The 12,289-nt window shown below is 36.1% G+C and overlaps 1 protein-coding gene across 1 annotated transcript in view; it reads right to left on the bottom strand.

Moving 5' to 3' along the window:
- The window catches only part of MUC19 (mucin 19, oligomeric), a 97,395-nt gene that overhangs the window by 50,673 nt on the left and 34,433 nt on the right, over positions 1-12,289 (bottom strand). Inside the window, exons 30-33 of the mRNA XM_060167060.1 lie at positions 4,133-4,231; positions 3,780-3,854; positions 1,608-1,706; positions 122-187 (exon numbers count right to left, since the gene is read on the bottom strand). Of these exons, the coding sequence (XP_060023043.1) occupies positions 122-187; positions 1,608-1,706; positions 3,780-3,854; positions 4,133-4,231 (339 nt within the window). The remainder of the gene's footprint in view (positions 1-121; positions 188-1,607; positions 1,707-3,779; positions 3,855-4,132; positions 4,232-12,289) is intronic.

The following is a 12,289-nucleotide window of genomic DNA, read 5'->3' on the forward strand; positions in this document are numbered from 1 at the left end:
TTTGACATCACACAAATAATAATAATTAAATTTTCCAGAAAACCTTGCCTCTGACAAAATTTTAAGTAAAGAACTCACATTTCCATTGTCTGGTTTTATTCTGATTATGTTCATTCAGTACCTGCTGCTCCAGAAGTGTTTTCACCAGCAGCTCCAGTGATGGCAGCATTTTCCCCTCCAGTTGTTCCTAATTGAAAAGAACAATGGTTCTCAGTGGACATTGGGGTTGCCAGATATAGCGTATCAAAATAGATGACACCCAGTTACACTTGAATTCTAGATAAACAACAATCACATCCCAATTATTGCATGGGGCATACTTATACCAAAAAAATTTCTTATTTATGTGAAATTCAAATTTAAATGGCATCCTGTGTTTTATCTGGCAACTCTACTCTACGTAGATGGTTGTAATGAAAATGCTCAAACTACCCATATTCATTTGTCCTAAAATTATAACTGTTAAATCCATAGCCATTGCTCAATTCACCTAAATTCCTCATGAGAACTTGGAGTCTCAGCTCCTGATGGAGCACCACCAAAGTGTCCTGGTGACCTGCACCTTGACTCTGAGCTACCAGTTGGGCTGGAACCATGGAAAGGTGGTCTAGCTGTGATGCCACTGCCAGGTCCAGTGGTAGTTCCAACAAATTCTCCTGTTACACCTCATAAACAGTATTGGGAGAGTATATATATTATTATGACAATCCAGTACTGTAGTACTTTTGAAGGGAAGATTTGGAGAAACCAGAAAAAAGACTTCTTGAAAATGTTAATCATGTTTATACTATTCTACATCCTACATCTTTTGTTGGATGGTATGTTATCAACTAATACTAAGTGCAATCAATGGTATTCTGATGAAAGACTGCCCTTTTTGACAAAAGTCGTGGCCTCAGTGAGATCCTCTACTCACCTAACTTACCTTCAGATTGTGTCACTTCACTTCTTGGTGCTCTAGTTGTTTCACCAGCTGATGATCTGGTAGTCTCTTTCAAAATAAACAATATATATCAAATTACATATATATATATATATAAAGATCTTTAGTTAAGCGAACAGAATATGCTGTTCTCTGTTTTCAAAAGACTTGTCACACTTATACATTCCCAGTTCAGTCTTTCCAAAAATTGATCATAAGAACCATCTGGGTTGCTTATTAAATATACAGATACACTAGCCCAGTGATTCTCAGCTCCAGCCTATACATTGGAACCAACTGTAAGGCTTTTAAAAATTACTTATGCCTGGGTCTTTCTACCAGGAGTTCTGATTCAATTACTCTGTAAAAGCCTCTTCAGTATGTATTTTCAAAAATCTTTCTAGTCAATTCTTATTTGTAGCCAAGATTGCAAACCATGACTTTAGCCCCACTTCACATTCACAGCCTCAGAAGTCCAAAGGCAGGAGTCTTAGAATCTGAAACATAACATGCTTTGCTATAAATCACCTCTGAGTTAATGTTAGAGAAACACTGCCATTAATCCCATAAATTCAGGGATAGTGAGGTCATGAATATGTGCATTTACTAGTAACTAATAACTCAGAAGTGCTGGCTACTTCCCTACGGTCAGTAAGAAGATGCCTCAGACTTCCCATTTCAATACCTGCTTGGCCTCCCGGGGTTGTGCCTGGGGTAAGTGAGTCTCCACTTGTGCTCTTGCTTCCATGCGTGGTTGTGAAACCCTCTGATACTCCTGGGGTCCCTGACACAACAGCAGGGAATGAGTATTACTTCCACTGTTGCCGGATTCTACATACCACTCTTCTCTAATGTGACAGAATTGAGGTTTCTCACATAAAAGACAACTTTAAATGATCCCTATGATTTCTGTGACTAGATGGTCTTATACCACATAGAGCTTAATCTTTAGTTCAACCTGCAATATGTTCAGTGCCATTTAACAGGGGTTAAGGAGCACATCCTGAACTGCCTAATTTCCCTGGGCTTATTGCTCCTGTGCTTGGTTTGCTGGGTGTGCCGTCTTCCTCATCTCCTGTTGTTGGTGCAGTAGGACCCCTGTTCCTGCTCATAAAGAATAGCAGTTTGAAAAATAACCTAGACATAAATCAACTCATGTAATCCTATAAAAATCCTCTGAGGCAGGTAATATTACTATTCTCACTTAACAGATATGGTTAAGTGACTTGCTCCAGGTCACCCAGGCAATCTAGACCTAAGTTCATACTCTAACACGTGCTTCTCAGAAGATCTGTGGTAAAAGATCAATTCTGTAAAATTTTCAGTCTTCCATATTGATGCTTTGGAAAAATGCCATGAAAGGAGAGAAATAAAATTTAAAAAAAATAAATCCATACACAACATAAGCTTTTATTCAACAAATATAAAAATTGCTGTGTCAAATTGCCATGTTTCTAAATACTTGTTTTCTGTTTCTGTTCTTATCACTTCATGGACCAGTAACAAACAGTTCTGAATTGCACTCATTGGCAGAGCAAACTTTGAGAAGCCCTGGACTGACTTGTCATTATCACCCAAATAATTCCCATTCAAATTCTAGAAAATATATACTAAATAGTCATCACCCTCAAATTTCAGTCAATTCACTGATCTAGTTGGAATTAAATAGTTTCTTAATTTGTGCTACTGTAGCTTACATCTTTCAACACATTATTTTTTATGCAAACAATATCTTATTCCAAAAAGTTTTTGACAAAGATTTTAAATTGAGAAATTTACTAAGGGAAAATAAATGTAAGAAAAATAAAGTCAGGCCATCGATTAGTTAATAAATGCATAAAGAGAAATTCCATGGAAACACTATAGAAATGGCTTTAATGGTATATAAAGGAGTTTTGATTTATCCTAAAAGCAATCTGAAAAGTTGAAAGATTTTAAGTAGTGGAGTGGTATGATGACAGTTGAGGTTTTGTAAGTTCATTCTGGTGTGCTATCAACTAAAGTGTAAATTGGGAGGGAAGTGGGGAAGGATGGGAAAGTTCTCAACATTGACAAGCATCCATTGCCTAAAGGGCTTGTTAATACACTGTTTGCCTGGCTCCACACTAAGAGCTTCTGATTCTAGGCAGGTAGGCCCCAAAATTCTGTGCTTCTAAAAAGTTTGCAGGAGCTGTGGATGCTGTTGGTCTGGGAACTGCACTTTGAGCATCACTGTATCAGAGGAAAGTGAGCGAGGTGGGTGCATGTAAAGACTAGGTGGAAAATGTTTAACATCTGATCAAAAGCAGAGGCAAATGTGATGCACAGAGGAAATTTAAGAGTTATTTAATATTTAAAGTCACTAACTTGCAGCATAAGGGACAGGGTGAACTCAGGCTTGTTTGTTTTTAATCAAAATCATCTACACTTAAAGAAGTCAATAATATTTTATTCATGAAACCAACAGTAGTTGAAATTTAGTCAGTGATGCACAAGGGCAAGCATACTCTCACTGACTTCTCTTGGATGTTTGCTCTTAGGCACAGCTCGCAGAATTGTGGAGCTATGACAGAGGAGGCTAAGGGTCTGGGTTCTAATCCTGCCTCTGCCAGCTTTGAGAACTTTTATTATTTTCTTCCACCTGGGAAAAAAGACATATATTTCAGCATAATTCAGAAATTTCAGTGTGCCATAGAAATGTCACTAATATTTTGTTAACATATAAATATTAATTTTTGAATTTTTCCCAAAGTCATCCAGATAACATAGTGCTGACACCAGACCCCTGTTATCTAATGAACTCAGAGTACAGTTGTTCTTGACTTGAAAAGGAGGACTGCTTGTGGAAAGAAGCTATGGACTCATTTCTTTGTCTCACCTGCTCTGAAGCCTATGTCACTTGTGCTTCCATCTTCAGCACCTGTGGTTGCACTTACTGATCCTCCAGTTGACCCTGATGAAGGTAAAGAAAAAACAAAGTTTTTTTCTGTTAAAAAGTGCGTGCTGTCAACTCTCAAGGTAATGGGTGTATATGATTATAACATGATATTCAATAATAAAGTAACTTGTGCAAAAACTACGGAGTCTACATTTTAATTACATATAAAGAACATCCAAATCTGATTATATATAAGTCAGATACATTGATTTTGTAAAATATTGCAGTGAGCAGTATTGCCTGAAACCAGCTGCTTAGGAGTGGCTGGTATATTTGTTCTGAACTTAATTTACCTGATATGAGCCCAGGACTGGTGAAGGTGGGGCCCACTGCTCCTGTGGTGCCCACACTTCCAGCTGTGGAGGTGATAGGCACTGGAGTTCTGGTAATACCTGAGAAAAATATAAAGTGAACTTCTCATCTCAAGTTTACTTGGCCTTTAATACCAATGGGTGATTTAACTGTTCAGTCAATTCCTACTATAGAAAAGAGAATCATGAATCCAGTGACTTTCTTCAAAGAGTCCTTAAGATTTTTGTTCCGTTATTACTTTCCTACTAAGATTTTGGTTTAGTTCTTGCCATATTTTTTTTTAACAAAGTCATGTTATCTTTTCCCACAAAAGAACTTGGGAAGAGGTAGGTCTGAAATTGTTGATATAGCAATAAAAAGTATGGACAAGCCTCTACTAACAGGAATATATGAGAATCCACATCTACTTGTCTTCATGGTTTAATTACCAAAACTGATAGATAAAGCATTTCTGTTCTCATTAATTTTGACATCCATAACCATTACAATTTCAGTTGATTTTTCCATTACTTGCAGATGAACATACACACTAAAGTACTTGATGTTATGAATTACTGTGTATCAGATTCTTTGTTGCCAAGACATAAATGATAATAGTTGTCTTTACCAAAATATTGATAGCTCTGTGTATTACAAAGTAGTAATCCACCCTAACAATTTTCAAAGTGACTGTGTCCATTTATTTTTACCTCATGATAAAATTAATAATTTATTTTATTATTTTAACCTCATTTATTTTTCACCTCTCAATAAACTTAATAATTAAAATAAAATCTTGCAATTAATTTCCCAGCTACTGCTAAGTTTTTTGTTTACTTCTAAGAACCATTTAAATTTTTATAAAATCTTTTATAAATGATTAATTTGCCTTTTTTCTTCAATGGATTCTATTTTACTTAATATAAATTTGAAAGATAATCTTAGGGAGTATCTATAACATTTACCATAATAAACAACACATTCAGTATTGCAAGGTTTATTTTTTGCAAAATATCTTATTCCTGAAAAAAGTTAAAAATACATAAAATTGGTTTTAATTAAGGAAGCAGTATACTTGTGATTAATTATTAAAAATACTAAACTCCTCTGCTAAAATTTAAGTTTATTTACATAATGAATTATTCTTTAAAAAATTGTAAGTAGTAATAAATTTGACTTTATTGAGTATTTATTATGTATTACACAAAGCTGCACTATCACATTTACTCAAGTCCTGTAATGTAGATATTATATTTTTCATACTTAAAGAATGAGAAAACTAATCTTCAGAGTGTTTGACAGATTAAAACTAGGGTCATACAGCTAGTAAGTAGAAGAGAAGAGATTCTAGTTCTTATTTATCTGCTTCTGCTTCCCACTACACTCAACTGGCTCTCTGTAATATCCTGGTACAATTATCTTCTTTCTATGATTGATGCAATTTTAGAATAAGCACATTATACAAACAAATAAAATTTATATACAACTTATATAAATTCTGATAAAATTTAACTTTTTGAGACAAGAAAGATGCATTTTAAGATATCAAATTATTATGTAACAGAAACCTACATTTTAATTATATGAATTAGTATCCCATTTAGTCAATGAGCTATTTTTAGTTTTAATAGAAATGTATTAAATAAGTTATAAATTTATTAAACTTATTAAATAAGTTATTATAAATTTTAACACAAGTCCCAATTTGAAATTGGAATCTGCAATTACATGCTACTACTTCAATAACTGATTTAAATTAAATTTAACTTTTTTTTAAATATCAAAACACAAAAGCCTTAAGACTAGAATCTAGAAAACTATGCCCTGGATTTAATCCTCTCTCTGCTACTTATTACCAAGTGACCTTCAACACATGGCTTAACCTTTTGTGCTTCCATTTCCTCATTTGTAAATTGAGAAAAATAATGGTGCCCACTTCATAGAATTCTATACCAAATGAGATAATATGTGTCAAATAATTATAATAATGCTCAGTAAATATTAGCTCTGTGTCAAGATTTGTCAAGCTAAACAGGAAAAAAGCATAATTGAATAATTTTTCTTCTAAAAATAACATACTTATTGCAATGGTTGGCTAAGCATCTCTCAGGGCATTTTAACCCTTTGAAAGCCTTTACTGTATAGAAAATAAAATAGATATATAAGGCATGGAAAAAAACTTAAGCTTTGCATATTGCTTCCTTTAACTTCCTTTAAAGTTTTAAAGTCAAATACATCATAAATCCTCTTCTGAGCACCCAGGCCTTTCTCCTTCTATCTGGCAGGAATGCCTTTGATCCATCCGAGAAGGTCATTTAAATTTATGGAAGAAACTTTAAAATAACTTGTACAAGTTATTGTACAAGTCATTTTCAAGTTATAGGTGAGAAACAAAAACAAAAAAATAACTAATGGCCAGTGAAAAGTACTTGATACAGGGAAGTATTTGATCTATTACTTGATCAAAAGAACTTCACCCAGGGAACAAGATAAGGGAAAAAAGGTGCCCTTCTGCACAGTCTTTTTTTGAAATAAATCTTACCTATTCAAGAATCATAGGTTTTTTTTAAAATACCACATTGATATCTTAAGACAATGCAGAAAATAAAAATAGAAGAGTTTTGGCTAAATTAAATTAACCCATTAATCATATTGGTTCAATTCAAAAGGACAAATATATTATCCAAAATGAAAGTACATTTAGAACATTGAGACTATAAACCAAATTTCTGGGTAAAATGGGTTCTCATGTCTAAGAAAAAAATCCTTCCATCCATCGTAGACAGTTCATGGAGAGGCAACACATGTTCAAAATGATGTGTCTTCCTAGCTATATTATATCTGGAAATATTACATTTCATTTTTCAGTGTCTATTTAAATATTCTTAGTTGAGGCATACTATATTTAGAAAGAAACAAGAAACTTGCTAGTAATGATGACTAAACTCTTATCTTGGGATCCATTTTTCTCATCACTGATCAAGAGAGCTTCACCACTAGAAAGCTAAAAACCAAAGATCATTATGTAGTTATGAATTCATCACAACTTGTCAAATGCTATTCAACTTTTAAATCACTGATGTCAGTAAAAGAGATGGGATATGATTTTCAAGCCTTCACTTTGTGCAAGGCAATTTCTCCACAAAAAGGATCCTTACTTCCTTTAAAAAATGTTATAGATAATCTGATTTGCAAAGCAGAAATAGAGACAGAGAACAAACTTATGGATACCAAGGGGGAAAGGGTAGGGTGGGAGGAATTGGGAGATTGGGATTGACACATATACACAATTGATGCTATGTATAAAATAAACAACTAATGAGAACATACTGTATAGCACAGGGAACTCTACTCAATGCACTGTGGTGACCTAAATGGGAAGGAAATCCAAAAACGGATATATATATATATATATATATATATATATATATATATATATAGCTGATTCATTTTGCTATACAGTAGAAACTAACACAGTGTGGTAAAGTAACTATACTCCAATAAAAATTAAAAAGAAAAAAGGAAAAAAGTGTTCTAAAAGCAAACACTTTAAACTGTTTTATTTTTACTATGGCGTGATGCTTATTGGATGAATTTATAAAACAAGTTTTTTTTTAATTATGTTGATGTACCTTAAAATGAATTGCTTTATTCTTACATGAAAAATGAAGATCAATAGAACATTAAACTTGGCTTTTTTAAGAGCTTCAAAATAAGACTATCAATAAACATACTCATCCTTCTGAGAGTCTACTGATTGCCATCCTCACTTTAAGTAGATTCTTATGATACTTCAGTCACCAGCAAATGGACATGTTATCTCTTATGACTGTTAAAATTCAAAAATGTCACATTTAATTCTCAACATTTTATACCCAGTCCAGGAAACTATAGCACATGTTGAAGTATAAAATTTATGGTTGGTGTGGTTCCAGAGGGGGGACCTTCAAGATGGCAGAGGAGTAAGACGTGGATATCACCTTCCTCCCCACAAATACATCAGAAATACATCTACATGTGGAACAACTCCTACAGAACACCTACTGAATGCTGGCAGAAGACCTCAGACTTCCCAAAAGGCAAGAAAATCCCCACATACCGGGGTAGGGCAAAAGAAAAAAGCAGAGACAAAAGAATAGGGATGGGACCTGTACCTCAGGGAAGGAGCTGTGAAGAAGGAAAAGTTTCCACACACTAGGAAGTCCCTTCACTGGTGGAAACGGGGGCTGGGCAGGGAGAAAGCTTTGGAGCCATGGGGGAGAGTGCAGCAACAGGGGTACAGAGGGCAAAGAGGAGAGATTCCCTCACAGAGGATCGGTGCTGACTAGCACTCACCAGACTGAAAGGCTTGCCTGCTCACCCGCCAGGGTGGGTGGGCACTGGGAGCTGAGGCTTGGACTTCAGAGGTCAGATCCCAGGGAGAGCACTGGGGTTGGCTGCGTGAAGACCGCCTGAGGGGGCTAGTGCACCACAGCTAGCTGGGAGGGAGTCCAGAAAAAAATCTGGACCTGTCTAAGAGCCAAGAGACCATTGTTTTGGGGTGCACAGGAGAGGGGACTCCTTCCCCATCTGCCCACAGAAGGTAGAGCACCGCCTAAATGAACTCCAGAGAAGGGTATGAGCTGTGTCTATCAGCTCGGACCCCAGAGACAGTCAGGAAACACTAAGGCTGCTGCTGTAGCCACCAAGAATCCTGTGTGCAAGCACAGGTCACTATCCACACCACCCACCGCCCCCCTAGGAGCCCATGCAACCTGCTACTGCCAGGGTCCCATGACCCAGGGACAACTTCCTCAGGAGAACACATGGCATCCCTCAGGCTGTTACAACATCACATCAGTCTCTGCCACTGCAGGCTCACCCCACATTCTAGTTATGACTACTCTACCCCTCACTCCCCCTGGCCTGAGTGAGCAAGATCCCCCTACTCAGCCACTGTTTAACCCCCTCTTGTCTGGGCAGGGAACAGATGCCTGAGGGTGAACTACTTGCAGAGGTGGGGCCAAAACCAAAGCTGAACCCCAGGAGCTGTGTGAAAAAAGAAGAGAAAGGGAAATTTCTCTGTGCAGCCTCAGGAGCAGCGGATTAAATCCCCACAATCAAATTGATTTACCCGGCATCTGTGGAATACCTAAATAGACAATGAATCATCCCAAAATTGAAGCAGTGGACTTTGAGAGCAATTGTAGACTTGGGGTTTGCTGTCTGTGACTGATTTGTTTCTGATTTTTATGTTTATCTTAGCTTTTAGCACTTGTTATCATTAGTGGATTTGTTTATTGGTTTGGTTGTTTTATTCTTTTTTTTTTCATTTATTATTTTTTATTTTAATAATTAAAAATTTTTTTTCTTTCTTTTTTCTCCCTTTTCTCTTAGGCCTGGTGGCTTACAGGGTCTTGGTGCTCTGGCCTGGTGTCAGGCCTGAGCCTCTGAGGTGGGAGACACGAGTTCAGGACATTGGACCACCAGAGACCTCCCGGACCCATGTAATATCAGTTGGTGAGAGTTCTCCCAGAGATCTCCCTCTCAACACTAAGAACCAGCTCCACCCAATGGCAAGCAAAGTCCAGTGCTGGATGCCCCATGCAAAACAATTAGCAAGACAGGAGCACAACCCCACCCATTAGCAGAGAGGTTGCCTAAATTCATACTAAGTTCACAGACACCAAAAAACACACCACCGGATGTGGCCCTGCTCTCCAGAAAGACAAGATCCAGCCCCACCCACCAGAACACAGGCACCAATCCCCTCCACAAGGAAGCCTACACAAGACACTGAACAAACCTCACTCACTGGGGCAGACAGCAAAAATAATGGGAACTATGAGCCTGCAGCCTGCAAAAAGACCCCAAACACAGTCAGTTAAGTAAAATGAGAAGACAGAGAAACACACAGTCAATGAAGGAACAAGGGAAAAACACACCAGACCAAACAAATGAAGAGGAAATAGGCAGTCTACCTGGAAAAGAATTCGGAATAGTGATAGTAAAGATGATCCAAAATCTTGGAAATAGAATGCAGAAAAAACAAGAAATGTTTAACAAGGACCTAGAAGAACTAAAGAGTAAACAAACAATGATGAACAACAAAATAAAGGAAAATAAAAATTCTCTAGAAGGAATCAATAGCAGAATAACGGAAGCAGAAGAACGGATAAATGACCTGGAAGATAAAATAGTGGAAATAACTATCACAAAGCAAAATAAAGAAAAAAGAATGAAAAGAATGAAGGACAGTCTCAGAGACCTCTGGGATAACATTAAACGCACCAACATTCGAATTATAGGGGTCCCAGGAGAAGAAGAGAAAAAGAAAGGGATGAGAAAATATTTGAAAAAATTATAGTTGAAAACTTCCTTAACCTGGGAAAGGAAATAGTCAATCAATTCCAGGAAGCACAGAGAGTCCCATACAGGATAAATCCAAGGAGAAACACATCAAGACACATATTAAACAAACTATCAAAAATTAAATACAAAGAAAAAATATTAAAAGCAGCAAGGGAAAAGCAACAAATAACATACAAGGGAATCCCCATTAGGTTAACAGCTGATCTTTCAGCAGAATCTCTGCAAGCCAGAAGGGAGCAGCAGGACATATTTAAAGGGATGAAAGGGAAAAACCTACAACAAAGATTACTCTACTGAGCAAGGATCTCATTCAGATTCGACAGAGAAATTAAAAAGTTTACAGACAAGAAAATTTAAGAGAATTCAGCACCACCAAACCAACTTTACAAATGCTAAAGGAACTTCTCTAGGTAGGAAATACAAGAGAAAGAAAAAAACCTACAAAAACAAACCCAAAACAATTAAGAAAATGGTAACAGGAACATAAATATCGATAATTACCTTAAATATAAATAGATTAAATGCTCCAACCAAAAAACATAGACTGGCTGAATGGATAAAAAAACAACACCCACATATATGCCGTCTACAAGAGACCCACTCAGACCTAGGGACACATATAGACTGAAACTGAGGGGATGGAAAAACATATTCCATGAAAAAGGAAATCAAAAGAAATCTGCAGTAGCAATTCTCATATCAGACAAAATAGACTTTAAAATAAAGTCTATTACAAGAGACAAAGAAGGACATATCTATTGATCAGGGATCAGTCCAAGAAGAAGATATAACAATTGTAAATATTTATGCACCCAACATAGGAGCACCTCAATACATAAGGCAAATGCTAACTACCATGAAAGGGGAAATCAACAGTAAAACAATCACAGTAGGGAACTTTAACACCCCACTTTCATCAATGGACAGCTCATCCAAATTGAAAATAAATAAGAAAACATAAGCTTTAAATGACACATTAGACAAGATGGACTTAATTGATATTTATAGGACGGTCCATCCCAAAACAACAGTATACACTTTCTTCTCAACTGCTCATGGAACATTCTCCAGGATAGATCATAACTTGGGTCACAAATCAAGCCTTGGTAAATTTAAGAAAATTGAAATCATATCAAGTATCTTTTCTGACCACAATGCTATGAGACTAGATATCAATTACAGGAAAATAACTGTAAAAAATACAAATGTATGGAGGCTAAACAATATACTACTAAATAACCAAGAGATCACTGAAGAAATCAAAGAGGAAATCAAAAAATACCTAGAAATAAATGACAATGAAAACATGGCGACCCAAAACCTATGGGATGCAGCAAAAGCAGTTCTAACAGGGAAGTTTATAGCAATACAATCCTACCTCAAGAAACAAGAAAAATCTCAAATAAACAACCTAACCTTACACCTAAAGCAATTAAAAAAGAGCAACAACAACAACAAAAAAAACCAAATTTAGCAGAAAGAAAGAAATCATAAAGATCATATGAGAAATAAATGAAAAAGAAATGAATGATATGATAGCAAAGATCAATAAAACTAAAAGCTGATTCTTTGAAAAGATAAACAAAATTGATAAACCATTAGCCAGACCCATCAAGAAAAAAATGGAGAAGTTTCAAATCAACAGAATTAGAAATGAAAAAGGAGAGGTAAAAACTGACACTGCAGAAATAAAAAAGATCATGAGACATTACTACAATCAACTATACGCCAATAAAATGGACAACCTTGAAGAAATGGACAAATTCTTAGAAAAGCACAACCTTCCAAGACTGAACCAGGAAGAAGTA

This window comes from Lagenorhynchus albirostris, chromosome 11 (genome assembly GCF_949774975.1).
Source record: "Lagenorhynchus albirostris chromosome 11, mLagAlb1.1, whole genome shotgun sequence".
Lineage (NCBI taxonomy): Eukaryota > Metazoa > Chordata > Mammalia > Artiodactyla > Delphinidae > Lagenorhynchus > Lagenorhynchus albirostris.